At 62.0% G+C, this 26,885-nt stretch overlaps 2 protein-coding genes across 8 annotated transcripts; one reads left to right on the top strand and one right to left on the bottom strand.

Annotated features, from left to right (window-relative positions):
• Positions 1–3,789: 3,789 nt before the first annotated feature.
• On the bottom strand, positions 3,790–17,882 carry Mthfsd (methenyltetrahydrofolate synthetase domain containing). Of its 7 annotated transcripts, none has more exons than XM_063247755.1 (8): positions 17,751–17,882; positions 16,420–16,523; positions 14,715–14,828; positions 13,756–13,869; positions 12,445–12,535; positions 10,620–10,732; positions 10,367–10,492; positions 3,790–4,339 (listed from the first exon to the last, which is right to left on the bottom strand). In XM_063247755.1, the coding sequence occupies exons 2-8, from the start codon at positions 16,480–16,482 to the stop codon at positions 4,115–4,117; spliced, it is 846 nt and encodes a 281-aa protein (XP_063103825.1). In that variant the 5' UTR covers positions 16,483–16,523; positions 17,751–17,882; the 3' UTR covers positions 3,790–4,114. The 7 variants fall into 7 exon arrangements, with proteins under 7 accessions (XP_063103825.1, XP_063103824.1, XP_003460773.2 ...); XM_063247754.1 differs by lacking the exon at positions 14,715–14,828 and adding an exon at positions 14,864–14,977 and having other exon boundaries at positions 17,751–17,864; XM_003460725.5 differs by lacking the exon at positions 17,751–17,882 and adding an exon at positions 17,395–17,575.
• A 5,791-nt stretch (positions 17,883–23,673) lies between these two features.
• Positions 23,674–26,376, top strand: Foxc2 (forkhead box C2). Its single transcript, XM_005008570.4, has one exon. It carries the CDS (start codon positions 24,094–24,096, stop codon positions 25,603–25,605), a length of 1,512 nt encoding a protein of 503 aa, XP_005008627.2. The 5' UTR covers positions 23,674–24,093; the 3' UTR covers positions 25,606–26,376.
• The last annotated feature ends 509 nt before the right edge of the window (positions 26,377–26,885 follow it).

Genomic DNA, 26,885 nt, shown 5'->3' with positions numbered 1-26,885 from the left:
GCCTTGGTGCCCTGCCCAGCTGGCTGTGCTTTGTTTTCCTGAGCATCACCAAGGTCCAGCAGATCCACTCCACTCCAGGATTTGTTTCCAAAAACTTTTGACTTCACTGGGAGAAGTAGCCCAGTTTGGTACAGTGGCACTCGAGAAACCAGATTTGCAAGGTTTGACGGAGGCTCAAAGTGAGTCTTCAGACCTCACATGCACGGATGAGGAAAATGATCCATCGTGGCAAAACCCAGGTGTCCTAACGGAAGAACGGCGTGCACGGAGGGTGGGGACGATGGTGGTGCTGATGGGTTTGTCGTGGTCACGTGAGCCTAAGTTCCTGTGACGGTGAAATGGAGCAAGGACAGACTGACAGGGACACAGGGAATGCAGACCTCTGCCTCAGACGGTGATCAGCAGCCGTGTGAGTCCCTCCTCGACTGGTCACAATGTCGCCAAGCGTCCTCGAAACCAAAGTGGCATCCAGTGCTAGAAGGAGGTCTAAAAGTGCAGCGAGGGTCTTGGCAGCGAGGGGACCTCCTGGACGGAAGGCGGCACCGCTGCCAGGTGCCGCGCTGTGCCGGGAACACACAAGCAGAAGGAACGTTCCCTGCGCGCCAACGGCCATATCAAAACCCTGTTTACACGAGCCTCTCAGCTGACCTGAGAGCGCTCCCGCGATCGGTTCCCCAGTTTCCAGTTGATGTTCCGTTTGCTCGCAGAGCACAAGTTGACCAGCACAAGGACAAAGCAGAAATTCCAAATGAGATGCTGCAATTTTATCCCGGTTTTTTCTTTCTTTTTTTTTTTGTTACCGGGAACCGAACTCACAACCTCACGCTTGCCAGGCAGGTGCTGGGCTGTACTCTGGCCCCTAGGAATTTATTTCTGGTATTACCATTTAGGTTTTATAAGCAAGCACACAGCTGATGTGCAAATGTTGCTAAGTGCACAGTGTGTGTTAAGAATTTAGAATGCATTTGGCTGATGTTTTATGTTCCTCTTAACTATACACTGTACAATATAATAAGAACCTGCTGGCTCCCAGCTATTCTCCTTCTGGGTGTCTTCCCAAAGGAATTAGAAGCATCAGACCACAGTGACATATGTGCACCCATGTTTACAGCAGCACAATTCGTAGTAGCTGCATTTTGGAAACAACCTAAATGCCCATCGACTGAGGAACGGATAAAAAAGATGTGGTATTATACAATGGAGTACTACCTAGTAGTAAAAAAGGATAAACCGGACACAGATAAATGGGTGCACCTTGAGAACATACTCATTAGTGAAATAAGACACGTGTAACACCGTACTATTCGTTAGTGCGACGAGCCAAAAGAAAAACATGTACATGAGTACGTATGTGTACAAAAGAACAGATCAGAGTCAGCTACCGGCATCTCTGGGCTCACTGAGGAGAGGTCTGTGCTGGTGCTGTCCGGACAGCTGGACGCGGACATCGTGTGCTCGGGTGAAGGACTGGGGATGGCAGTGTGAAGTGCAGGACCACTGCTGCCCGGACGGGTGTGTTTAGAGATGTGTTGAGCCAGGGATGTAGCTCAGCAGCGGAAGCACCTGCCTGGCAGCGCAAGGTCGTGAGTTCGATCCCCAGTACAAAAAAAAAAAAAAAAAAAAAAGGAAACTGTGTTGTAGTTTCTTCTTTTCTTTCTTTCTATCCTTGAATAAAATGGATTTGCAAAATAAATATATAAAGGAACCTCCTGACAAAACAGCAAGACCTCTGAGATGGCAAATGTGCCCCAGGCGAAGGCCGGGAGGGAGAGACGTGAGCCGCGCGGCTGCGGGAACGTGCGGTGGCCGCGGGTGTGCCCACTGCGGGAGCATCATCCTTCTGTAAAGTGCCCTTGGTGTTTTCATCGCAGCTCACACAGGGATTTATCTCCGATGTCCTGTTTTAGACTCTGCACCCAAACCAGTCGATGTTGAAAATTTTGATGCTTCTTTATAAACACAGAATATTAAAACTCAGGCTTTTCTTGTTGAGTTTTTCCGGTCAAGCACTCAGTGCTTCAGGACAGCAGAGTCAGCGCTTCGTGTCGCCACGTGGCTGTCTGCACACCGAGGCATTTCCCACGCCCGCCTCACACACGCTCGGCCCTCAGCACCTGCGGCCACTGTGGGAGGCGCCCACCTCACAGCCCCGAGCCCACCCGTGAGCCAAGCGAAGTGGCCAGCCACCGAGCCCGGGACCCACACGCTCTCATTTGGTGGGGACGCTCCTCTGAGTGCAACCCGGGCTGGGAAGAGGCAGGGCCAGGGGCTTCTGGGGAGGAGAAAGCCGCAGGCAGGCAGAGATGTCCACCAGGCCACTCAGCGGGGACAGACCTGGTACCTGCGGGAAGCGTCCAGTAGTGTCCGAGCTACCCCTCTGTGCTGGGCCTGCTGCGGGCCTCACCTCCGGTCATCACTGGGCCACCCCTCCTATCACCAGCCCACCAGGGACGGCACCACATCCATCTTCCCGGCTCTTGTGGGGGCCGGTACTCGGTGGCCGTGGCACCCGAGGGCTGGGGGACCCGGGCGTGGGGCCACCCTCCCTCGCCGGGCTGGCAGTAGGGTTTCCACGGGTACCGCCTGGGCGATGGTTCAGACCGTCCGGGGCGCTCCAAGCGGGAAGCCGCACTCCGGCCCAGCTGGGCAGGCTCTGCACCGTGAATGGAAGCCTTTATTGCGGATGCCATAAATCACCGAGGCTAAGATGGGAGGACACCTGACCGCCTCCTGTGCACACTTCACACTTCGGAGACTTGGAAGCAGCAGCTCGGGCCCTGAGGTGCTGAGTGGTGAGCAAACTAAATGTCCCTGCCCGCCCTGGCAGCCAACCTGTCCCTGGCCGCCAGGAAGAGCTCAGAGCAGGTCCCGGAGGAGGAGGAGTGGCTCCCAGAAAACAGAGGGGCCAACACTGAGTCACTAAGCCGTCTAGTGGCCGTGATGGCCTCCGCGTCCCACCCGTGCTGACATTTCCCAGGGGCGCTGGGCGCAGAGCTGATTCTCAGGACGGGCTGGGCGCATGGCCCACAGTGGATGTTTACTGTTTCTGTGGCGTTTTCCAGGCCTTGTTCTAAGCTCCGACCCCAAACCTGTTTGTTCATCTTATTTTTCATCTTGAGGCAGGGTCTTAGCTAAGTTGCTAAGTAGCCCAAACTGGGCTCAAACTCAACATCCTCCCGCCTCAGCCTCCCAGAGTGCTGGAATGGTGCCACCCCTGGGCACGCAGGGAAATTACAGGAAAACTCAAGTGGTGCTGCCCACTGGGCCCAAAGGTGGGATGTGGGAGCCCGTGCCCAGCAGGCATGTCCATCACTGCACAGGGAGGGGAGACAGCGAGCCAGGCACTCCTGGGGTCTGCGGCGGCAGCTTCCGCGGGCAGTGATGTCTGGAGCAGTGCTGCTCCCCGACCAGCTTGGGACCCCGAACCCCAGGCCTGGCACTGGTCAGGTGGGGGGCCCACGCCTTCCTGTATCACCATCACATGAGTTACACCTCATGATGCTAACAAGCGCGAGGGAGCCTGCCATCACACCTGGACTCTGGCCTTGCGTGGAAAAGAGCTGTCTCTTGAGGATGCAATGGGCGGTGAGGGCCGTTCCTCCTTTTCTGATGCCACTTCTCAAGATATAAAGTGGGAAGCCGGTTCCCGTTATCTGCCTGTCAGTCTGTCTGGCTTGTTCCGGCCCCGGGGAAGAACCCAGCAGCCAGGCTCCAGGCACCAGGAGTGACTCCAGCCTGAGGGGCGAGCTGGCCTCGGGCAGGGTTGGACACAGGAGCTGAAAAGTGGGGTCAGGGCCATTTGCACCTCTTTTATCCGATCCCCCAAACCCACAGGGGCCCTCGGGTTCTGGAGGTGGTGAAAAGGAACAGGAAGACAGAGGACAGGCAGAGTGACCACTGCGGCCAGGGCCCGGCGGGCCAGGTTGAGGTTCAGGGGCTCCAGGACAGAGGCTGGGCGCAGGTAGGGCACAGCGATGCCCGGGTGCCCAGGGGGCGGAGCCTGGCCCCACCGCACACAGGGCTGGGCACCCACAGCTCGGCTGCCCGGCAAGGCCTAGTCCACGGCTCACGGCACACAAGCTCCAGGGGACGGCGGCAGCAGCAGGAGTCACCATCAGAGACGCCGGTGCCGGACAGGACGCGCCTGTCTAGTACGGCTACCACAGGCTGCTCCCGGAGCGCCTGTCCCCAGCTGGGGCGTGTGCTGGGGTGTCCTGACGGTGTGTGGGGGTGCTGGACACTGGGGCTCGGCCCGCAGGGTGACGTCCTTCCCGGCCCGCCTCTCTCGGTCACGCAGACTTCGGAGCACGGGGATTTTCTCCAGCATCTCAGGGCTGACCTGGAAGGGAAAGCACTCGGATGTGCCCAGGTGCCCCCTCCCACGCCTGCCACCTTCCATCCAGGAAGTGGTTGGGGGTGACAGTGCAGCCTGCGGCACGGTGGACTCCGCCTTGGCCAAGGAGAACCAGGCTCGGTCACCGGCTCTGTACAAGCCCCACTCCAAAGTGGCTGGAAACAGAAGATGGAAGCTGGGCTCTGATAAGGGGCCTCTGCCCAGGGGGATCCTGGTCCCTGGCGTGTGGGCAGAGGCCACTCCCTGATGGCCTGGGGACAGCGGACCTGCTGCCTGCATGCCTGTCCCTCTCTGCCACGGCGGGAAGAGGCCTTGGATGGGGCCACAGGCTTCTCACACCCAGGGGACATCTCCCCGGGTCGCTGGAGACACAGGAGACGCTGTCCGAATTCAGATGCCACCTCTGCCCCCCACTCCTGGCAACAGGCGCTCAAGCCATGGAGCAAACCCCACACAGAAGCTGGGTGCCAATCTAGGGGATCCTGTTCCTCCTCTTTTTTCCAGGGTTGAATGTTGGACCTTGAGACTCACACACACTAGAATGGAGCTCTGGCCACTGAGCCACACGCTCAGCCCTTATTTAAAACAAGACTTGCTACGCTGCTGAGCCAACACTGAACTTGCAATCCTCCCGCCTTGGCCTCCCAAGCTGAGATTATGGGTGTGAAGCATCAGGGCCTTGCCCTGGTGCAAGGTGCTGCTACCCAGGGGCCTCTTGGCTCTCTTGGAGCTATCACCCCTTAGCATTTCCTGGGAGCTGGCACAGTGGGCGGAAGGGGGTCCAGCAGGAAGCATGCTCGAGGTCCCGCCAAGGCCGAGCCCTGCAGCAGACCCCGCTGTGAAGTCCAAGGGGCCGCAAGGGCAGCAGCCGGGAGGGCTGAGCTTGGCCAGATGCCTGAGGGGGCCAGGGACCCACAGATGGGCTCAGCCACGCAGGTCACCCTTCTGGGGACCATGCGGGCCACAGGCACAGTTGCTGAAGGCACCAAGCTCCAGGGCCAGCTCTGCCGATGCACATCTGGACACGACAGCATGGAGCCAGAGGACAGCTCCTCCAGGACCACGGCTCTCCCAGGGCTGGACATGATTTCCAGGGCCGCAAAAGTTCACGGTGCCTCCCCAAATATGGAGGCAAACCAGCATGCTGAGAAATAGGAAGGACACACAGACGCCCAGGCTCTGCACGTCCTGCTGTCCGTCCCCCTGTACTGAGCGCCACGCGGTCCCTGGGGAGGCCAGGCACAGCTGGCTCCCAGCGGGCACCGTGGGGCCTTCTTTGCAGCCCAACCCCATGCCCACGGGTAGACTTGAGTGGCAGAGGAAGCAGGGTCATGTCAGGTAACGGCCCTGGCCCAGCCACACCCCGGCCACTCTTCAAATGCCACGCAGCCCCATGGCACCCTGTGCAGTTCTCAGAAGGCAAACCAGGAAGGAGGGCAGCGCCCAGAGCCAATCTGCAGCCCCACAGCCCTGCCACCTCCTCCTGAGTGTCACGTCTCCTCGGGGATGCCTGTCACCAGATCTGCACGGTCACGGCTCAGTGCTTGGGATTTGAAGTCACTAGGCCCCGTGACAATCAGACTTAAGGCACACCGAGGAGGCAAGCAGGACAGCGCGTCACCTGGAGCTGCAGGCAGTGGCCGGCTCGGGCCGGGCGGCAGGGCCCTGGCCTTTGGTCCTGGCAGCACAGCGCAGCCCTGACCTGGGCCCCAAGCTCCCTCCAGGCTGGTCCCTGGCTGGGCCAGACTCCCTCTGGGAGAAGCCAGTGTCCTCCCCCAGCATGCCTGCTGCCTCAGCTTCTGTGCAGGAAGCCACCTCTGACTCTCGGCCTGAACGACAGGTCCATTCTTCAGGGCCAACACCGCTACCACACCCCAAGCTGGCTGGAAATCTCCGGCCAGGCACTGCCTGCGCAGCGCTCACAGGAGAAACACGCCCACCTCCATCCTAGAGCAGAGGGTGCAGGCTGCTCCTGCCTCCATCTCTGTGTCTGCACCAGGGTCGGGATCTCAGTGCCACCGAGGACAGCAGACTCGGACAGTGCCCTGTGCATGCCACACAGTGCTGCTCCGAGTTTCTGGGCTTGCTGTTAGCAGCGGTTACTACACACTGGAGTGAGGTTACTGCTTCTGGAATGAAAGGTCCTGCTTGTTCATCAAATGTAAAACACAGGAGACAACTTGAGCACCTCTCCTTGAACGCAGAACCGCTGCAACATTAGTTAAATCGAGGCTTGTCTGCATACACTGATATGCAGAGCTCGCTGTCATGGTTTGTGTCCAGGTGGCCCCTGGAGCCTCATGCAGTCATGGAGGCGGCTGAATCTAGCGTTTGTGATTGGTTCACTGCCTAGCGCTGGGATTGGTGGTGTGTGTGCTGGACCCGCCCAGGGGCGGAGCCTGTATAATTAGAAGGGAGGAGAGAAGGCCTGCTTTTTCCTCTTGGGCCCTCTTGCTCTTGGTGCTTGTGACCACAGTGAAGGGCTGCCCCTCAGCCACACCACCCTGCCTTGGAGCCAGCTGAGTATGGACTGAAACCTCCAAAACTGTAACATAAATAAGCCTTTCCTTGCCTAATTTTGGGCATCAGGTATTTTGTCTCAATGAGAAAAAGCTAACGAAGACCCTGGTATGCTTCCCTTTTCCAGCAGTTGGCTCTAAGTGATGCAAACAAAGCCAGCCGATACTGGTGTGTAATCCTGCAGGCCAACCCGACAGTTTCCTGTTTCCTCACATCACGCTCTGTAACAGATTGATGTGTGGTGGGACAGCAGAGCCCCGGGGCTCCAGGAAGGTCACTGGGTACGGCCCACGGTAAGAGCTGTGAGTCCCCAGGCAGCAAAGTGTACACATTGGAACCCGAAGCAACAGCCTCCTAAAACCATCCAGACGCCACCCAGCTGAGTACGCAGGCTGAGCCCTCCGCAGAGATGCCTTGCTCCCTCTGGGCAGCCAGCTCGGGTCACTCCAGCAGCTCCCGCCCTGCTGTCAGTCACACTCCAGCCACCTCCCTCTCCACAAGATCGCAAGTTCCAGGACAGCCTCGGATCAGGCCTCTGTCCACATGCTCACGGGGCCTGGGCTGAGGACCCTGTGACTGCCTGTAGCTCCGAATCTGTCTTGGTGTCTTTAGCCAATTCCAATTACATGTCAGTGGGGTTACAAATGTAACTTTCTGAACTGTGAGGACTATTAGAAAAGACCACAATACTTGGATTACAATACTCAATGCGATAATGCAACATTTTCACCCTTCTAAAGTAACCACTGCATTCTCTAAAAGATACCCTGATGCACAGCTCGCTGTCTGCTAAACAAAATCCCTCTTTGCTCAGTCGTGAGGATGCCAGTCAGGCCAAGGTGGGTCAGAATCCGGAGCCCAGCACTCAGCTGCCAAGCTGAGAATGCAAGAACCCAAGCCCAGAATGATCAGCTCCTCGCTCAGGATGAGAGTTTAGCATTCATTGATGAAAATGCCTCCAAAGCCTTCCCCATGGCCAAGGTGAACCGTGGCCCAGATGGCGGGGGAGCAAGGTCGGGCACAGGAACGCGGCAGGGGTGCTGCCTCCACGCCGCCCTGGCTCTCCTATGGCCTTGGGCAGCGGCCCCTTGCCGCAGTGCAGCTCCTCACAGCTGTCCTTGGTCCTGGGGCAGGAAGGGCTCCGAGGGGCTGCTGCTCGCAAGCCGCCTTCTGTGGGGTGCAGGGCAGGCTGCACCTTGACCTTCTGCCCACCTGTCCCCCACTGGGCCCTGAGGCTGGACAGACACTGCTGCAGGAGTCTCTGAGGCCGATCTCTGGCATCATAGACACCTGCACGGGGACACCTGCTTGGGCTCCAGGACCTCAGAGCCTCAGGACGCCTCACAGCAGCAAGCACACCAGGACAGCTGTCCCTGACTGCAGCAGTGGACCTGTGTCCTCAAGGAGGGCTCCCTGCCACAGTCCAGCAGGGCTCGCTCTCACCGAGGGGCTATGTGCTCTGGTCCGTGACGACAGAGGCCAGCTAACGTTTCCAAGCAGCAGCTAAGCACAGGCTGGACACTTGAGGTGGACCTGGGAACAGGGCAGTGCCATCCTGGACGGCCTGGAATCTGGGGAAGGCAGATCAGGGCCAGGACCTGAGACCGGTACAGGGAGGGCAGGTTCCCCGTCGGCTTCCCCTGCCGCCCCGGGTGTCCAGATGCACCACGCAGACAGGAAGGCAGCTGCTCACGTGGCCACAACTCTACCCGCGGCCAACTGGACGGGACACTGGAACTCTGCGCCCAACTGTCCCCTCCTCCCCTGCCTGCTCTCTTTACTGGAACTTGAAGTGCTTTTTCCTAATAAATGTCAATGAAAATCCACTTTGCTGCATGCAGAACGCCACCGAAACAGGCCCAGGATGGAGAGGCCCTGGTGGTCCCACAGGCAGGGCTTCCAAAGGTGCCGGTGGGGGCGGGGCCCGCTGGGCAGGGGCGGGGCCTGGGCTGCCCATCCCCCTCCTGCTCCTCCCCGCCTGCCGGCCCTCCTGGCCCTGCTGTCCTCCTGGCCCAGTCCTTCCAGCCTGGAAGCAGCCCCTGCCTCCTTGAGCCCCCAGGCCCGGTCCTGTCTGTGGTGGGCATCAGGTACTGCATGGCAGTGACGGGAAAGTGAGGAGGGACACAGGGTCCACACGGGGGTGGCCACTGGGCAAAGGCTGAGGGCAGGGACCCACCACCACAGACTCGGGTTCTGGTCACTGACGTCTCCCGGATGGGGCGAAACAGAGTGAAAGTGGGGCTCTGGTGCTGGGCAGCTGGGGAGGCCCAGTGGGCCCAGTTCTGCCCAAAGGTACCGGGGGGGTCACGCACTATCCTGGTCACTTGCCTCACGGCCTGAGGAGGCTGCCTCTTCTGGCCACACCCCACCTCCCAAGAGCAAGGCGGCTGCGCCCCCTCTGATCCACGCCCCTCCTGCAAGCCAGGCCTCTGTGACCCACAGCGCAGGCCTGACAGGTTCAGGGACACCAAGCTGGCTCTCAGGAAGATCTGCAGGGTGTGACCAGTGACCCCACGCCTCTGTCCTGGCAGGCCTGGACTCTTCCTGCCAGGGTGTCCCCCGAAGACTCTGCTCTCAGGACTGCCCTCTGCTGTAGGGAGGACAGAGCCTCCACCCCAAATTCTGAGGGGACCCAAGCTCTTTGGAAGGACACCCAGGGCCATCTCGATTTCCAGGAAGGCGCAGACAGCTTGGCCCTGGCATTCCTGGTGCCCTCGGCAGGGCTGGTGGTCTCCTTCCTGTCTGCACTGGCCACTGCCCTCGGCTGTTCTTGGCTGACCCAGAAGGACCCGGCCCCCAGCACTGCAGGTGAAGGCACTGCCCGCCTGCCAAGGCCACAGCGCCCAGCACTTTGGGTCCTGCTTATCTTTGGAGGTGGGTGCTGATTTCCCACAGGTCCAGACTCGGGGATCTCAGTTTAGGGGAGAGCCTGGGAATCGCGCTTTTCCCACCAAGCACGGCTTCTCCGTTTTCTCAGTGGTGCTGGCTGTTCACCACCAGACAGCATCATGGGCTGCCAGCCGTCTTCAGGGACAGACTCCTAGGCAGACTGACCGCCCGCGTGGGAGACCTGGGCAGCAGAGAAAGCCACGAGGCCGTGGGTCTGAGAGGCTCTCTGGTCCCCACCCTCTGTGCCTGCAGGCTCTGCTGTGGGGTGCCTGGCTATTCCTGCGGAAGGACTGCGGACGTGGCCAGCAGATCAAGTCATGGGGGATGCGGGGACAGCACTAAAGAGTGGACAGCAGCTGCTGGAGGCCGAGATGCTGCCCTCCTGGTCGGGTCACCTCTGCCATCCACAGGGCACAGCTGCCACCTGCTGCTGTCAGCGTCTGGGTCTGCAGGTGGCACCTCAGGCTGCCAATGCAAGCGGGCACTGCCTTCACCCAAAGTTCTGCAGGGCATTCCTGTGTGGGCCAGGCTGGGCCACGCCACGCAGGGCCCACCATTCGAGGGGCTGCTGCAGGACTCCAGGCTGGCTCAGTGGGCACCCACCTTGGACCATATGATGCCTGCTGGCTTTGGACGCTCACAGCCTGTGGCAATGACCCTGGTCGGGGTGAGGATGTAGTCAACCGTGAGGTCATGGTCCTCGAGGAGGGCTTCAGGGAAGTCCAGGACCTGGTGGGGAAGGGGTGAAGAGCTGGGGGAGACCACATGGCTGATGACCACATGGAGCTGGTCAGGGGCTCCCCCAGGGCACGGATGACCAGCTGCCCAGCCCCGCCACAGGAGGCTCAGGACGCACCTGGCAGTCATGGACGATGGTGACCACGGGCGTCCTCTCGCTGACAGCTCCCATGGACACCATCATGGCGTATTCCAGGTCCGCGTAGCCTTCTCCCTTCCCGATCCTCCAGCCTGAGGGACAGAGCGAGGATGGTGTCTGTGTGCGGCCTGGCAGGAGAGGGGACCTGGAACCAAGGCCCCCGCCCCCCTGCAGTTTCCATAGAAACCTCACACGCAGCCCAGGAATCAGCGCAGGCAGCACCTGCGGTGCCGAGGTGCGCGGGGCTAAAACACCAGGCAGCGGCCCGGGGCCTGTCCAGCCACCAGGACACCTGAGCTCGCACTGGTGGCTTCCAGTCAGCAAGCCTCACGCCTCAAAGCCGTGAGGAGAGACTGCCAAACGGATCCTACCGCAAGCAAAGTTTTTGTAACCCTTCTATCGCAGAAGGCAAGCAAAAGCTCCGAGGCCAGGCCAGGCGACGCGTGGTGACACAGTGGCTGGGCCGGGGCTCGAGCGGGGCCAGGGCCTGTAGCGCACAGCCCTGCACGGTGGACAGGGTGGGGCCATGCCGGGCTCCGGGTCTCCTGTGCCAGAGGGCCAGGGCCTAGGGGGCAGCAGGATGGCCTCCACCTCCCCGGTGCTGCCACGCTGTCCTGTCGGACTGCGACAGTGTGGACGCCTCGGCCACCAGCAGTGCACTCGTGGGGATGAGAGCAGGAGAGACAGCCTGGGGCCAAGCAGTGGACAGCAGGGTGATGACAGGCCAGGCGGGCCACTCAGGGCCGAATGCGAATCACGGCGGGAGGGAGCAGGCTCCGGGCTGCGCCAGTCTGCGCTCAGCGAGGAGCAGGGATGGAAGCCGGGCAGGGGCGTGCAGGAGCCTCTCCGGGGGCGATGCGGCCCCTGTCCTCCAGGCTAAGCCGGCAGCTGCCCTCCTAGAAGGCTCCCGTCAACCGCCGCAGTACCCAGGCGACACCTCATCCAGCTGTGTCCACGGGAGGCCACCACGCAGTGACTCAGCCCCAGTGGGTGATGGAGGCCACGGTGTCCAGAGGAGCAGGGTCAGGGGCCCATGGCTGGGCACAGAGCCCACACTGCCTCCAGGGAAGCAGGGAAGGGGGAGACCCAGTGGACACCAAGGCCCAGTGCTGGCTCGCCTGTGGCCCCACCAGGGAACGGGTGTGGGCAGAGCCCTCCACAACCTTCAGCTCCCACCCCCAGCATGGCTGTGTTGTCAGTTTAAGCCGAGGTGACCAGAAGGATGAATTCCGAGACTGTCCTCTGCTCGGGACTACCTTCCCGAGCTGGGAAGGACGCTCCTTCCAGAGGGGCCTCTGCCGAAAGCCCACCCACACTGATGCTGGGCCTCCTCCACTGGCCCTGCGTCCCCTCCAACAGTGTCCAGAGCCTCTACAGGCCAAGTGGGCCCGAGGCTACCCAGGAGGGGACACTGTGGGAGGCTACGGGTCCCCGGAGGGTGCAGAGCAGGGACGTAGGAGACACGTGTCAGGAGCACCAGGGCCCAAAGCCCCGGAAGGGCAGTGGGGTCCAGGGGGCTGGGAAAGCAGGCACAAGGCGGGCGAGCGGACCCTGGCCACAGAAAACCAGGCCTGAGTTGCCTGCCTCCTGGGCAGGGCTGGGGGACCCCTTCCTGCGGGCTCAGAACCCAGCAGGGGCCCTCTGCTGAGCCCCGACGCCCTCCCCAAGCTGCGCGCCTCAGTCCACAGGCTTGCACCCCAAGGGAGCAGTGTCCTCTGCAAACCCTGCAGGGCTAGGCGGGCACAGGGAGGACGGCAGCCTGGACAGCAGCCCCCCACCCCCAGCCGCAGCTCTGTGGGCTTACCTCGCTCAGAAACGGCCACAGAGCCCACAACCACCAAGTCCACGAGGACGCTGGAGTCCAGGCCCACGGGGGTGCTGAAGTCCCTCACGCCCTAGGGGAGGCGCAGGCTGAGTGGGCTCCTCGTGGCCAGGTCAGGGGCAGCAGGCTGGACCCCTGCCACCCTGCCACAGCCTCGAAAGGCCACTGTCGGGTATGTGCCCCCCACCTCGTGTCCTTCCGGGGAAGGTGACACGGGGAGCAAGCACAGTCACAGGACACTGACACCTAGCGGTCAGCTGTCACTGGCCTTGTAGGCCTGACACAGGCGGGGCCCCAGCAGTGGCCTGGGCCTGGCTGCCCAGATCCCTCACCTCTGGCCCTGTAAGATGGGGAGGCCCTGCCTCAGAGATGGGCTGGGACTCAGCAGCAGCATGTGTGACATGGGGGACACTGCTGGTGAGGTGACCACCACCCCACACTTGGTATAAAGCCTGGGGGCCGGGGCCTCTCCACAGGGCAGTGTCACTAACCGAAACACACTGGGCCAGGTTGGTTTACACTGGGGTACGCACGGGACTCTCTCAGTGCAGCCCACGGGTACCCCGGGGGCGTCTCCCAGGCCGGATCACCTCTGGGCATAGGAGGGGCAGGGGCTGGGATGTGGGCTCAGTGTGGGGCCCCAGCAGCCCTCAGGGGCCACGAGGCCGATTTTCCTGCCTTCACGTGTGTTACCTTATTCACACACACGCACTGAGCTTACTGTCTAATCGTGAAGCCTCATTAAATTCTATGTTTTGAACAAGACAGGGCCCCAGGGAATAATAAATCACCCTCATATATTACACTCAAGGGACAAATTCCTAATTAAGGACTATCTTGAATTACATTATTATTATTATTATTATTATTATTATTATTATTATTTGTTCCCAGTAGGTTAGGAACAAGTGGCCTGGAATTTAGGGTTCTTAAAAAGGCCAGCAGGTTGTATTAACTGTTCTCCCGTCTGTCGGTCATGCTCAGCTAAGGTCAGCAGTTTGGTTTGAGGAGGCTGAGGCCCTGGAGGACCCTGGCTCAGGCCACCACCGTCAGCTGCCTTTGGAAGGGGCCGGAGGTTCCGGACTGGGTTCCGGACCTGAGTTCGGAGGTTCGGTTCGGTCCAGGGCTGCCGGGGCAGCGGCGCGCACGAGCGACACTAGAGGGCGCCCGCGTCCCGGCCGCCCGGGTTTCCGGTTCCCTTTAACAGGAAAGTTCACACGGCGGGACCGAGCTGGGAAACGTCCCCTGCGGGCGGCTCACGCACGCGGCTCCCGGCGGGACTCAGTGGCTTACCTGGGCGGTGGCGCATCTCCGCAGCGCCTGGCCGCTGGCCCCGGGCGGCGGGGTGATCCTGTTAAACAGCCCCGATCTCAGCCGCGGAGTTGGAACCAGCAGTGTTTTTTTGCTCTTCCAAGAAGACAATCAGAAGACGACAAAGTTAAAACCTCACGCGGGACCGTCTGGTGCACCCCGGGCCGGCCAGCTCCAGGCTGCGGTGCCCCTCCGGGAGCCCGGGGTCCTCAGCCTCCGGCCTGGCCCGCTCCTGCCCTGCCCGGAGCCCTGACTGAGCCTCAGTGGGGCCCCGGGGCCGCTTTGCTTGCAGGCGCAGTGGTGCCCACCCGTGATCCCAGCGCTCTGGGAGGCTGAGGCAGGAGCATCACAAGACCAAGCCCAGCCCGGGCAGCTTAGTGAGACCCTGTCTTGAAATAAAAAATAAAGGGTGGTGGGTGGAGCTCTGAACAAGCGTTCCACTGAATGGGTGGGGTCTCCTGATGTTTCTGTCTTTGTGGTTTTGTCCCAGCAGACTCTGCTTTTTACAAAGTCACTTAGCTTGTTCCAGTGCGCGCTGACTTCTGTGCACAGGTTAATGAGGACTGGAACTCACCCATTTACATCAACTGGGGGAGAATTCTTGCTTCCTTTCTTTAAAAAGGGAGCACACATTTAAGCTGAGAATCACAGGAACCAGATTTCTTAGGGAGGAACTGGTCTCAGAGGACTCTATCACAAAGTTACTGTGTTTCAAAACATTCTATTATAAAGTTACCATGTGTCAGGGATCTGCACTCTAATGCAGCAAGAGAAACCAGCCCAAGTTCTACTGTAACTCTAACCCTAAGGCTCCGAGCATGTGGCTCGGGGAGACTGGGACCCAAGGGGGCTGACGGAGGCCCAGGGAGAGAGCTGGGGGGGCTGCCTTGCAGTAGTCAAAAGTGGTCAGTGGCGGGTGGCGCCCGGCCAGATTGGGTTACCTGCAAGGCCAGCAGCCGTACGCCTTCCAGCGGTTTGTCAGGGTCCACCTTCACTTCCTGTGTCCTGGCAAAAACCTCCAGGTCCCGGAGTCTCTGGCCAGCCAGGTAAGAGCCCTGGTCGGGGAGACAGCGGACAGAGGGACACTTACTCGGAGCACGAGGAGGCGGGCATTGCTCTGGGGTGCGTCGGGGTTGACTTTGACGGTCCTGGCCGCTCTGAACTCCTGCAGGCCAGGGAGGTGCTCTGCGGCTCTGGATGCACCCTGTGCAAACGAGGGACGTGGCTGTCACCCGAGGGTGGCCCGTGGCTGGTGGTCTCCAGCCAGCGGCACAGCTGAGATGGGGCCGGGCAGAGGTGGCAGTCAACCCAGGCAGCACACTCTTGGCGGCATTATTGGCTAAAGGGAAAATGATACTGTAACGACACAGTCCACTTCAGCACGAAGAGCAAACATTCTGTCTGCGCTGTTAGGCTGGTCAGGGCCAGTACTTGAATGCACTCTTTTCGGCTTTGTCTTATAGAGAACTGTTTAAAACATTATTACTAGTACAATTACTAGTATTTCCTTTACTAATGAGCGTTAACTAGCATCATTTATTACAGATCACTGACCTAAGGCACAGACCGCAGGGAGAGGGCAGGTCTGAGGCACAGAGGCGCAGTCACTAAACACATACCCCGCCCAGGTCCGGGTGGAGATGGCACATTTTATTATTTACTTACTTATTTACTATTGCCTTGTTTTGTTTGGCCTTGGTTTCATGCTGGCCTAAAACTCACTCTGAACCGCCCCCTTTCTGGGCTGGCTTCTTAACTCACAGAGACCCTCCTGCCTCGGCCTCCCGAGTGCTGGGAAGCCAGGCGTGTGCCGTGTCTGGCTCAGGTGATCCATTTTTTAAAGATGTTCCATTGACTCTGATCTTCCTCTTCCCTGTAACTCACACACTTTTCCCTCCCTGGGGTAACAAGTGGGGAACAACACAGCAAGACAAAGCCACACAAAAAAAACTGCTTTCAAAGCAGGGAGGCTGGTCCCAGAAGCCCCCTGGCCAGGGCCCAGTGAGGACCAGAGCTTGGGGACAGAGTCCAGCCTCGGGGCTGCCGGGGAGTCGTGGGCCCTTCAGGCCCAGCACAGCAATCCACATGATTTCAAAGCTTTTCCTTTTTCTTGGAAAGTTTGCAGCCGGTGGTTACACGCTGCTATGCTGTTTCGTTTTCCTATGAGAACTCCTGTGATGGGACACCTTGTGTTGTCTTGGTTTTTGAACAGTGGAGAAACTGAGGCCCAGCGTTGGCAAGCCATGCTTTCTTCCCAAGCCACTGGGGGCTGGGCTCTTTTCTGAGGGCTCCACTCCACACTGACCACAGGGGGACCAGTTCTGTGGACAGCATCATAGCACCAACGTGCTTCTGGCTGATGTCAGGAGGCCGAGGCCGGAGGATTCTAGGTTCCAGCCCAGCCCAGACCTAGTAAGGCTCTATCTCAAACTGAGAAGGGTGCGAAGGCCCCGGGTTTCAGCCCCGGAACTGCAACAAAATAAAACAAAACAGCGAAACACTGCTTTGTACCCAACAGAAGTCAGCACAGCGCCAGGAACACAGCCCTGCACACCACAGCAGAGGTGGGGGAGGGTGTGTGGCCCAGAGCCCCTTGGGCCACCTCCAGCAAGTCCCTAACTCAGGAGGCCCCAGAAAGGCTGCTACCTTGAAGTTGGGGATTCTGTGGTGAACAGGCCGTGGAAAGTCGGCGATGTCCTGAGCCTCCATGTGATTCCAGATCTGCTCCCGGATGTCCTGCTTGGAGACCCCTGCGGCACAAAGGGCTGCGGTCAACAGCCAGGCAGGGAGGGGTTTACCAGGTTGGGAGCCCCAGACACCACCGCCAACCTGGGGTCGCAGTGCAGATGGCCACAGGACAGACCCGGCCGGGTCCCATGCTGGGAGCCTGGGGACTGCGAGCTCAGGCTGCACACGGCAGGCACCTGGCACCTTCGATGCCCCTTGGGCTGAGGGTGCGGGACCTGGGGCCTTGGGGTCTCCCTGTTTGCCCCGCAGCACTGTCGCCGGACAGACAGACAGACGCTCAGGACAGGGTCGGTCTGCTTCGCGCACTCACCGACCAGAACCCCCACTGCCCGGAGCTGGGGCAGCGGCCCTGGCCCTGCTCTGTTGCCCCGAAAGCCCTGCGCTCCAGGGTGGGGTGGGGTAGGGGTACTCAGGTGCAGGGCCAGGGCGAGCTGTCACGTGTGCCAAGCCCAGCCGGCAGCCCTGTCCATCCAGGCAGCCGGGTCTCCTGGTCCCTGCCCCGCCATGCGTGTGCGCCTGTGCTCCGTGCAGTCCGATGCCGTGAACTGGTCTCCGGGGTGGGGTGGCCACACACCAGCGCAGCCCTGAGCTCCGCCGCGGGGGCAGAGGGCCTGTGTGGTCATCTTCGAGGGCTTAGGTTTTGTTTCTACCCAGCGTCCAGTAGAGCCGCGCAGGCTGGGCTCGAACTCGCGACCCTCCTGCCTCAGCCTTCCGGAGCTGGGGTTACAGGCGTGCGCCTCCCTGCCTGGCTCGTTCTTTCCGGAATCTTTTCCCAGACGGTGGGTCGCAGCCCGCAAGCCCTTCTAGCGCCACCATCCCGGGGTCCCCGCACCGCGCCCCTCCTTTGCCCTCCCCTCCCGCTGCACCCCTCACCCGCCCTGGGCTCCATGGCGACGCCGTCACTCTGCGACGCCTCTCGGGCGGAGTCTGCGCGTGGTGACGTCACTGCCGCGCGCAAGGCCACGCCTGCGCACTGCCCGGGAGGCGGGGCCTCGGCGGGAAGGACCGCGACGCGCACGCGCAGACGGCGCGGAGGCGCCTAGGCAAGCCGGTCATGCCCAGCGGCTGGAACCTGCGGGGAGCGATGCCAGCGGTGTCTGGGGCGGGCGCCCTGCGGGCCTCCGGGATGTCCAGGCTAACGGCCTCTGCCTGCCCACTTCCTATCCAGACCCCAGAGGCCGCCTTTCCCGGGAAGCCGGCCCTGATTTCCCCCCCATTGGAGACCCGACCTGGTGGACCCTGGTGGAGCCGTGTCCACCTTCGCGGTGTGGCCCGGGACGGCCTCCCCGCCCTGAGACCGTGCGCCCTCCTAGTCCTCCACCGCTCCCTTGGCAAACGCGGCGTCTCCGTCTTGGCAGAAGGCCGGGAGTCGGGCACACCCGCCCGCGGCCTGTTGCATGTCCTTGGCCACAGGCACAGTGCGGGGCCTCGCTGCCCTCCCTGCCCGGCTTGGGAGCCCACGTCCTTCCCGAAGGGACGCTGGGACCTGCCGCACCGCGGTGCACTGGCTCAGCTCCGGCTGCCGCAGGGCCGCGGCTCCCAGGACTAAGCGCCTCTAGGCGGCGCGCTTGGGGTTTTAAACTTTGTCACACTCGTTTGCTGGTGAGCACTGTGAGCTCCTCCGAGCCGGCTGCGAGGAGCTTAGAGGAGCAGGCAGAAGTGAGCAGGACGAGGAGCCGGGCTGCACAGGGGCCAGGAAAGCCTCGGCGCGAGTGTGTAAAACAGGCCTCCAGGGAAGGCCTGCCTGAACCCTCAGCGTCCCCGAGCTGCGCAGGTTCAGGGCCCCTTGGGCCTGGCCTCTCCGAGGCAGGTCTGGAAGTGCTCTTTCATGGTCAGAAATACGGTGGCTGCGACACATACATGGCTAGAAGGTGACATGTCGTCCCTTGTCCCAGCTGCTTTCTTATAACTGGGACGACATACCCAGCACCCCCAGGGGAGCTTTATTTGGCACAGTCCATGGTCGGCTGCGGCCCTGTAAGAAGGGCACGGTCCCCCCCCCCCCCGGAAGCAGAGTGGGGCAGGTGTGGGGGGCGGGTTAGTCCCTTCCCATCCGCCTCCTAACAGCAAGGTAGGGTCTGGGAGCCCTGTCTGTAACCACACCAAGCTCTTGGGGGACCTCTAGGGCTCGGCCGTTCTCCATCTGCACGTTTACACAGGGGGACGCCTCACAGCGCCGCGGGGGTCTTTGCGTGTGCTAACCCCGCACACCCCAAGTGTGAGGAGACAGACCCCTGAGCAGAAGTCTTCTGTGCAGCGTCAAGGCCCGGCTCGCTGGGCAGCTGCTGGGGACACACGAGTGCCTCTCCTGTGCCTGCCGCCCCAGTCTGCTCTCACCTGCTCAGCACACCCTGGGCACAGGTGCTGGCCCAGAGGGTGAGTCCCAGCCTGCAGCTCCCTCCATGGAGCAGGAACAGCGCACTGTTGGAGCCGGGAGGTGGGGACTCAGGCAGGCAGGGCCCTGGACAGCTCCTTTGTGGTCTGAATGGAGGGGTTTGGGGTGGCCTCCGTCCCCTCCATGGGGCCACAGTGTAGGCCAGAGGCCCAAGCAGCTCAGCATCGGCCTGGAGAACGGGGGCGGTGAGGCCAGGCCGGGGCAGGGTGAGGGGTGTTGGGGAAGGCCCGAGACTCCTCTGCCTGGGCTGTCTTCCCAGAGCACAGTCAGTGCTCAGCCCAGTCCCGGGCTTCAACAGGCGGGCAGGTGCGACCCCATTGCACCCGAGTTCAGTGCCACCCTGGATGCAGGAGGACAGTGCAGGGAGGAGGGGGTGCAGAGCCAGCATCCAGGGTCACTCGAACAGCAGGGAAGCCCCCAGGCGGCACAGGGCTGAGGCCAGGGACCATGAGTGGCAGTTTTTGGGGTCACCGTGGCCCTGCTTCCTCTGGCCCCTGCAGGTCCCGCTGTGCAGCACTCAGCCGCTGCCAAGGAGACCCGGGTGACGGCCAGTAAGGTCCTGGCAGAAGCTTCCAGGATCGGGGTTTGGGTCCTGCTCAGTCCCTGGGCCTCAGAGCACCATTGCCCAGCCCCATCCGCACAACAGAGGCCCTGATCTCAATCTCTCAAGACCAGACTACTTTGTAGGTGCCCAGGACGAGCCTGGGGCAGCCGCCTATGTTCATCCCTGGGCTTTGAGTGCTCCCCTGCCGCCGTGGTGTACAGAGGGGTTGCCACTGAGGCAGGAGCCTCTGTTTTAGCTACTTCTGCCTCTCAGTTCCAACGCTCTGAGCCTTGGCCTCGAAGAGCCTGCGAGGCCAGAGTTAAGGGCCCATTGCTATCCCCAGGTAGGTATTTAAGACCTCCGAGCCTCAGTTTCCCCAGTGGAAAGACAATGCTATCCCTAGCCCCGCACCCCAAGAGGGTTAAGGGGGATGTTGGGCTCATTTGGTAGACACCGGGCAGCTGCTAGGCACTGGGGGTCAGCGCTGCAGGGGGGATGGTACCACTGCCACCTGGGCACGGGACACACTGGGCAGGCAGACTTAGCAGCCCAGAAGCCACCCTGGCTGCCCACCTGGGCAGGGAGAAGACTGGATCTTCTGTCCCCCAGCGAGGTCGGGGACAGGACCAGTTCTGCCCTTGAGCCACGGAGACAGAGCCACAGGGCAGGGGCAGGGGAGTGGGGCCGAGTGCCCACAGAGAGCCAGGCCCCTAAGTGACCGTGAGGAGGGGCAGCCTGGTCAGGCCCGGTCGCCGCCTCAGGCCCCAGCAGGGGATGTGGTGTTTGTTACTGCGGCCTGGCCAGTCAGTCAGTCAGTCAGTGGGCAGGTGCACAGCACGGGTGGTGACCTGGGTTCTGGACACCATGGAGATGCCAGAGGCAGGTGTGGCTGCAGATGCCTGGGAGGGGTGCGGCTCCCTGTCTTCGGTCATCCTGCATCTTTTGTGTTTTCTGTGGCAATGCTTGAATTACAGAATGGAGCAGCACTGTGGAGAATCTGCGTTTTAAAAGGAACCGTGAGGTGCCAGGGTGCAAGCCACAGTGCATCGTGGTTGTTTTCTAGAAACATCCAGAAGTGAGGGCCCCTGGCCTGGTCGGACCTTCCCTACTCGGCTTGAATGTCCTTTCTGTGGGCTTCGGCTGTGTCCCTTCTTGGGTTTTTTTACACTTCCAGAGTAACCAGCAGAAATGCTCTGCCACCACATTTTTATGTTGAAAAACGTCTAACTTCCGGAAAGACTGCAAGAGCCACAGGTCGGCAGGTGGTCACCCGCCCGCCCCCTTCGTCCCCCGACCTGGCTGAGTCACTTAAAGTTGCAGGGGTGGCGAGGACACCATTGTCCTCCTCCTCCAGATGGACGTGTTCCTGCCTGGCCACCCATCCTGCGCTGTCATCATTCGAGCTTCACCCACTTGGGACACACACACCTTGCACTTTCGGGGGTTGATGTTTTGAGACAGGGTCTCACTCTGCAGCCCAGGCTGCCCTTGAATTCACCAGTCTTGCCTCAGCCTTCCGAGCGCTGGCATTACGGGCGGGCATGCCCACCACGGCCAGCTCACTGTGCCTTTCACCTAGGAGCCGCCTCCGCACTGCTGTCCTGTCTGCAGCCTCTGGAGTGGTGCTCCACAGCGTCGGCAGCAGTGCTCAATAAAACGACCTGGAGCTGTTTCCATCAGGAACGCGTCCTCTGTCTTGCAAAAGATAATTTCTAGGGTCCAAATGACCATGGATTTGTGGGGAGACGGGGATTTAACCCAAGGTTTTCACACAAACATCTCCAGCGCTTAATGTTTTTGGATTTTTGAGGCAGGACCTCACTAAGTTGTTAAAGTGTTCAGGCTAAGCTCGAACTCGCAACCCTCCCGCATCAGCCTCCCGAGTGCTGGGATCACAGGCACGCACTCCCACGCCCATCAACCTGCGGGTTTTTTATTTCTGCTGCCCAAGGGTGAGATCCCAGCGCTCCTGGGACCTGGAGCAGCCCTGCCCTCGGCGCCCTTCCCCTAATTCCAAGGAGAAAGGCACAAGGTGCTGTGGGCGGATTGGGCCAGTGCGGAGCGGCCCAGCGCGCCTCGCCGCCCGCGTCTTCCGCCAGGGGGCAGCACCTTCCCAGGAACCGCGCGGCCGGCTTCCGCGAGCAGTTCCCGCGCACGCCGCCAGGAGGCGCCCACGCCCACGGACACTTCTGCGCCTGCAGGGAAGGCGCCGGGCGCCCTGGACACCAAGGGACTGGAAGGGGAAGGGAGGGGATGAAAGGGGAGCGCGGGGCTCGGCCTGGTCCTCTTGTTACCGTAGCGACTCGCAGGCCAGGGGACCCGACGCTGCCCCGCTCGCCGTCACCGAGAGAGGGCGCCAGGCGTGGGGCGCGTGGGCGCGTGGGACGCTGCGTGTCCTGAGCCTAGATGGACCCCGCTCCAGAGTCCCGGAGCGCGGCGGAGCCGTCGGGCTGCGGACCTTGCTGGTGCGGTGCCCTACAGGATGGGGCCTCCTCGGGAGCTGTCTTGTAGTTTTTAGCTCCTTTGGGTTGTGCCCTGATGGTGATAAAGCATTTCACAGCCGCACACTTATGCTCACACGCACACATGCACACGAACGCCACCCGTGCACGCACACACGTGCGCACGAATACACACATGCACACCTGTGCACGCACCCTCGCAGAGGCAGGGGGACCCCTTGCCCTTCCTCCTCCTCCTCCGGGAAGCCCACAGCCCAGGCAGCAGCGCTTCTGGAAATCGTGCGGGGAGCCCAGCACGCGGTCGCCCGTGCTGGAGAAAGGCAGGCTTCTTTTTTTTCTCTACAGAATTTAGTATTTAAAAGCAAACGTGTGACAACAGGGGAGCTATTAAAAATAACAAAGCTGTCCCGGGAATGCGGGTGAGGGCAGGTCTCGCGGCGTCTCCCCGGGAGGCAGCGCGGCAGCGGCCCTCTACTTTGTCGCGAAAGGGAAGAACGATGGAGTCAGAGCGCGCAGCACGCCCGCGAAACTACAGAGTTTCGGAGGGCGAAGTGGAGCGGCGGAGGTGCAGGAGCCTGGCTGTGTTCCTTTTCATTCTGAGCGTTGCAGGCGACCAAGGTGCTTGGTGAACATCCTCCCCCGGCCTTCACGCACCGAGCGAGGCTGCGGCCAGGCCCGCGCCGGGCGCCGAGCTCCACCTGCGGCCTTCGCCCCGCGAGGCGAGCGAGCGAGCAGCCCGGCCGGGCCCCGGGGCTGTGCGCCAGTGGGCGACGCGGGGTCCGATCATTCGAGGTGTCGAAGGCCTAAAAGGCCGGTGCCCCGATGAGCAGGCTGCCCGCGGGGCTCCTGGCGGGGGCGGCGGCTTGGACAACCGCACACCGCGGCCGCCGCAGTCGGGGCTGCGGACAGCAAATCCCGGGAACGCCTGCAGGGGCTCCCCCGGCCCCAGGGAGCTCGATCCCGGCTCGGTTTCCAAATCCCAGCCGAGCAGGAGAGGCCGAAGCGGACAGGGTCCCGTGGGCGCGCCCCGTCCCGTCCGCGGGCGTTGGCGCCCCGAGTGCAGCGCGCGGTGTGTCCCGGTCCCCGCCGACGGGGCTCGGGTTTGTCCCCAGGGTCGGCCCCGGGGCCCGGGCTCGTCGCTGTGCGGGTCTTTCGGGACAGCAGGGGCCGCAGGTCCAAGGGGTTGTTTACCGCGGTGGAGGGCGACGCGCGGAGGAGGGAGGAGCGGGGACCCTGCCCGCGCGCCCGCTGTCGCTTCCCACGCAGCCCGCGCCTCCACCAGCGCCGGCCTCGACGTCCCCGACGGCGCAGCCCGCCGGACGCGGCCGGCTCGGTGGGGACCCACGCCCGCGACACCCCTCGGTGCCGCCCAGCGCGTGCGCTTGGCCCGGTTCGCCTGGGCCCCGCGGCGAGGACCGCGCATCACCCGCGCCCTGGCGCAGGCGGTCGCCGCGAACCGTTCCATTTTATATTACAGGTTTTGTTTTTGCAGAAAACGTCTGTGGTGCTTTTTTGTCGGTGGTTAGTTTGTTTGCGTGGCCCGTGGGCCCCTGAGCCCAGGCGCGCGGGTGAGAACCCCACCGCGCCGTTACCCCCATTTTCCAGACAACTGTGCGGGCGCAGGCAGAGCCGTCCGGGACCGGAGCGCGCGGCTGGGTCTTAGGGCCGCCGGGTTCGGGCGCGCCTCGCCCTGATTGGCTCCCGCTCTCCGCAGCCGCCCGCGGATTGGGCCGAAGTTCCGGGAGAGGGCGGGGCCTGCGGAAAGTAAAAACTGGCTTTCAGCAAGAAGACTTTTGAAACTTTTCCCAATCCCTAAAAGGGACCTTCGCCTCTTTTCCGGGCTCGGCCGGGCAGGCGCTCCTGCGGCCCCCGGCTCCCACCCTCGGGGCCGCCGACTCGCAGGCGCGCCTGGAGAGCCACCGGCCCCCTCCGCGCGCGCCCAGGACCCCGCCGCGTCCCTGCGCGCGTGGCGTCCCCGCCGCCGCCCGGCCGCCCCCCGCCGGGCCCCGGGCGCGCGCTCCAGGATGCTGAACCGCCCGGGGCGCTGAGCCGCCGCGCCGCGCTCCGCCAGGCCGAGGCCGCCGCCGGGCCCGGGCTCCCCGCCGGCGCTGTCCCGCGCGCTCCAGGCCTCCTCCCCGGCCGCGGCCCGCGCGCAGCGGTGGCCACGCAGCATGCAGGCGCGCTACTCCGTGCCGGACCCCAGCGCCCTGGGAGTGGTGCCCTACTTGGGCGAGCAGAACTACTACCGCGCGGCGGGCGGCTACGGCGGCATGGCCGGGCCCATGGGCGTCTACTCCGGCCACCCGGAGCAGTACGGCGCGGGCGTGGGCCGCGCCTACGCGCCCTACCATCACCACCAGCCCGCGGCGCCCAAGGACCTGGTGAAGCCGCCCTACAGCTACATCGCGCTCATCACCATGGCGATCCAGAACGCGCCCGAGAAGAAGATCACGCTGAACGGCATCTACCAGTTCATCATGGACCGCTTCCCCTTCTACCGGGAGAACAAGCAGGGCTGGCAGAACTCCATCCGCCACAACCTCTCGCTCAACGAGTGCTTCGTCAAGGTGCCGCGCGACGACAAGAAGCCGGGCAAGGGCAGCTACTGGACGCTGGACCCGGACTCCTACAACATGTTCGAGAACGGCAGCTTCCTGCGGCGGCGCCGGCGCTTCAAGAAGAAGGACGTGCCCCGTGAGAAGGAGGAGCGCGCCGCGCCCAAGGAGCCGCCCCCCGCCGCGGCCAAGGGTGCCCAGGCCGGGCCGCCCCTCGCCGACGCCCCCAAGGAGGCCGAGCGCAAGGTGGTGATCAAGAGCGAGGCGGCGTCGCCCACGCTGCCGGTCATCACCAAGGTGGAGACGCTGAGCCCCGAGAGCGCGTTGCAGGGCAGCCCGCGCAGCGCCGCGTCCTCTCCGGTCGGCTCCCCCGACGGCTCGCCGCCCGCGCACCACGCCGCCGCCGCGCCCAACGGGCTGCCCGGCTTCAGCGTGGAGAACATCATGACGCTGCGATCGTCGCCGCCCGGGCCCGAGCTGAGCCCCGCAGCCGCGCGCACTGGCCTCTCCGTGCCGCCGCTCGCGCTGCCCTACTCCGCCGCCGCGCCGCCCGCCTCCTACGGGCAGCCGTGCGCGCAGGGGCTGGAGGCCGGGGCCGCGGGCGGCTACCAGTGCAGCATGCGCGCCATGAGCCTGTACACCGGCGCCGAGCGGCCCGCACACGTGTGCGCTCCGCCCGCCCTGGACGAGCCGCTCTCGGACCACCAGAGCGGCCCCGCGTCGCCGCTGAGCGCGCTCAACCTCGCAGCCGGCCAGGAGGGCGCGCTCGCCGCCGCGGGCCACCACCACCAGCACCCGCACCCGCACCCGCACCCGCACCCCGGCCACCACCACCCGCAGGCGCCGCCGCAGCCCGCGCAGCAGCCGGGCGCCCCCGCCGCCCAGGCAGCCTCCTGGTACCTGAACCACGGCGGGGACCTAAACCACCTCCCCGGGCACGCGTTCGCGGCCCAGCAGCAGCCCTTCCCAAATGTCCGGGAGATGTTTAACTCGCACCGGCTGAGCATGGAAAACTCGGCGCTCGGGGAGTCCCAGGTCGGCAACGCGAGCTGTCAGCTACCCTACCGGGCCACGCCGTCCCTGTACCGCCACGCGGCCCCCTACTCCTACGACTGCTCCAAGTACTGACCCGGCCCCGCCCCGCGAGACCTCTGAGCGCAGCGCCAGGCTGCGGAGGAGCCAAAGCTGCCCTGACCTCCCAGGCCCGGAGCCGGCTGTGAAGCGCGAAGGTAACTGTGCCCCGCCCGGCGCCCCGTTTCTGGGACCCCAGCAAAGCCCCGCTCCAGGAAAGCAGCCAGCGAGATGAATATTGATCCAAAGCCCCTGCCTTTCAGGAGGCTGCGCGCCACCCCCGGGAGCTTCAAAAATTAAGTTATGGGGCAGACCCCATAGCGACCCAGAACGACTCTCTGGAGCGAACCCCGTAGGTGTGTGGGGTCCCTATAGATAATGTGTGTGCTGTGTGTAATTTTAAATTTCTCTTATCCGTGCTGTAAAAATGTGAGGACTTGTAATCAGGCTATTTTTGTTGTTGTGTTCAGAGCCATTAATATAATATTTAAAGTTGAGTTCACTGGATAATTTTTCATCTTGCCCACCCATTTCTGTCAAATTGAATTCGAGAAACCTAGGTGGGTGACCTATGATCGTTTCCCCAGCTGTAGGACTTTCACAAAACAAGAAGGTAATTTATTTTTTGTTGGTGGATAAAGAAGTCAAGTATCTGATACTTTGTATTTACAAAGTCGGATGGTTTTGTATAGTACATTCCAGCCCAGTATTCCTAAAAGAAAAAGAAAACCAGAAAATTTAAATTTCATCTGTATTTGTCTTACGTGGTCTTAATTGTTGTATTTACCTTAAAATAAACCCGTATTGTTTTTCTGCCCAAAGCTCAAATCGCGTGCTTGTGTTCTTGCATTAAAACAAAACCCCAAAACACCCAAAGTGTCTGCAAACCCACCTGTTGTGACTATTTTTTGCTACACAGGTGGCGACCCAGGAAGGGAGTGTGTCCCTGTCCTGTCTTTTGGTGGCAGAAAAGGCTTTTGCTCAGTTTCCCACCCCAGGGGTCCATCTTTCTTTCCTTCCTTCTGTCTTTTCCCTTGAGGCAGCCTGAGAAACCTCCCGTGTCCATCAGTCCGTAGTTCTGTGCCGGGCTTCCTAGGGGACGAGGCGCTGACCACTTGCTGTCATGAGTTTTGTGAAATGCAGGAAAACAGGCCAATTGTCAAAACAAAACAGTGCTGCTCCACTGGGGTCCAGCTGTCCCCAATTTGGGAGGTGGAAGGGGCAGGACAAACATTCCCCATTTGCTAACCGGGCGAGTCCTGCCGTCTGCTCCGTGATTTCCTACCATGCGGTGGACTCCTCTGCCCGAGTGGTTTCCCAGGGAGGATTCTGACGGC

The sequence above is a fragment of the Cavia porcellus genome, unplaced genomic scaffold (genome assembly GCF_034190915.1).
Source record: "Cavia porcellus strain 051 isolate PalLab524CR breed Dunkin Hartley unplaced genomic scaffold, mCavPor4.1 scaffold_4, whole genome shotgun sequence".
Lineage (NCBI taxonomy): Eukaryota > Metazoa > Chordata > Mammalia > Rodentia > Caviidae > Cavia > Cavia porcellus.
The sequence above is the reverse complement of the archived record's forward strand: the minus strand, read 5'-3'. Positions and strand labels throughout refer to the sequence as shown.

Coding starts and splice junctions, on each gene's coding strand:
- Foxc2 (XM_005008570.4), top strand. CDS start 24,094: ATGCAGGCGCGCTACTCCGTGCCGGACCCCAGCGCCCTGGGAGTGGTG.
- Mthfsd (XM_013156313.2), bottom strand. CDS start 16,651: ATGGGACCCGGCCGGGTCTGTCCTGTGGCCATCTGCACTGCGACCCCA. Junction 16,524..16,602: donor CATCTGCACTGCGACCCCAG/GTTGGCGGTGGT, acceptor TTTGTGCCGCAG/GGGTCTCCAAGCAGGACATC. Junction 14,978..16,419: donor ACAGAATCCCCAACTTCAAG/GTAGCAGCCTTT, acceptor TCGTTTGCACAG/GGTGCATCCAGAGCCGCAGA.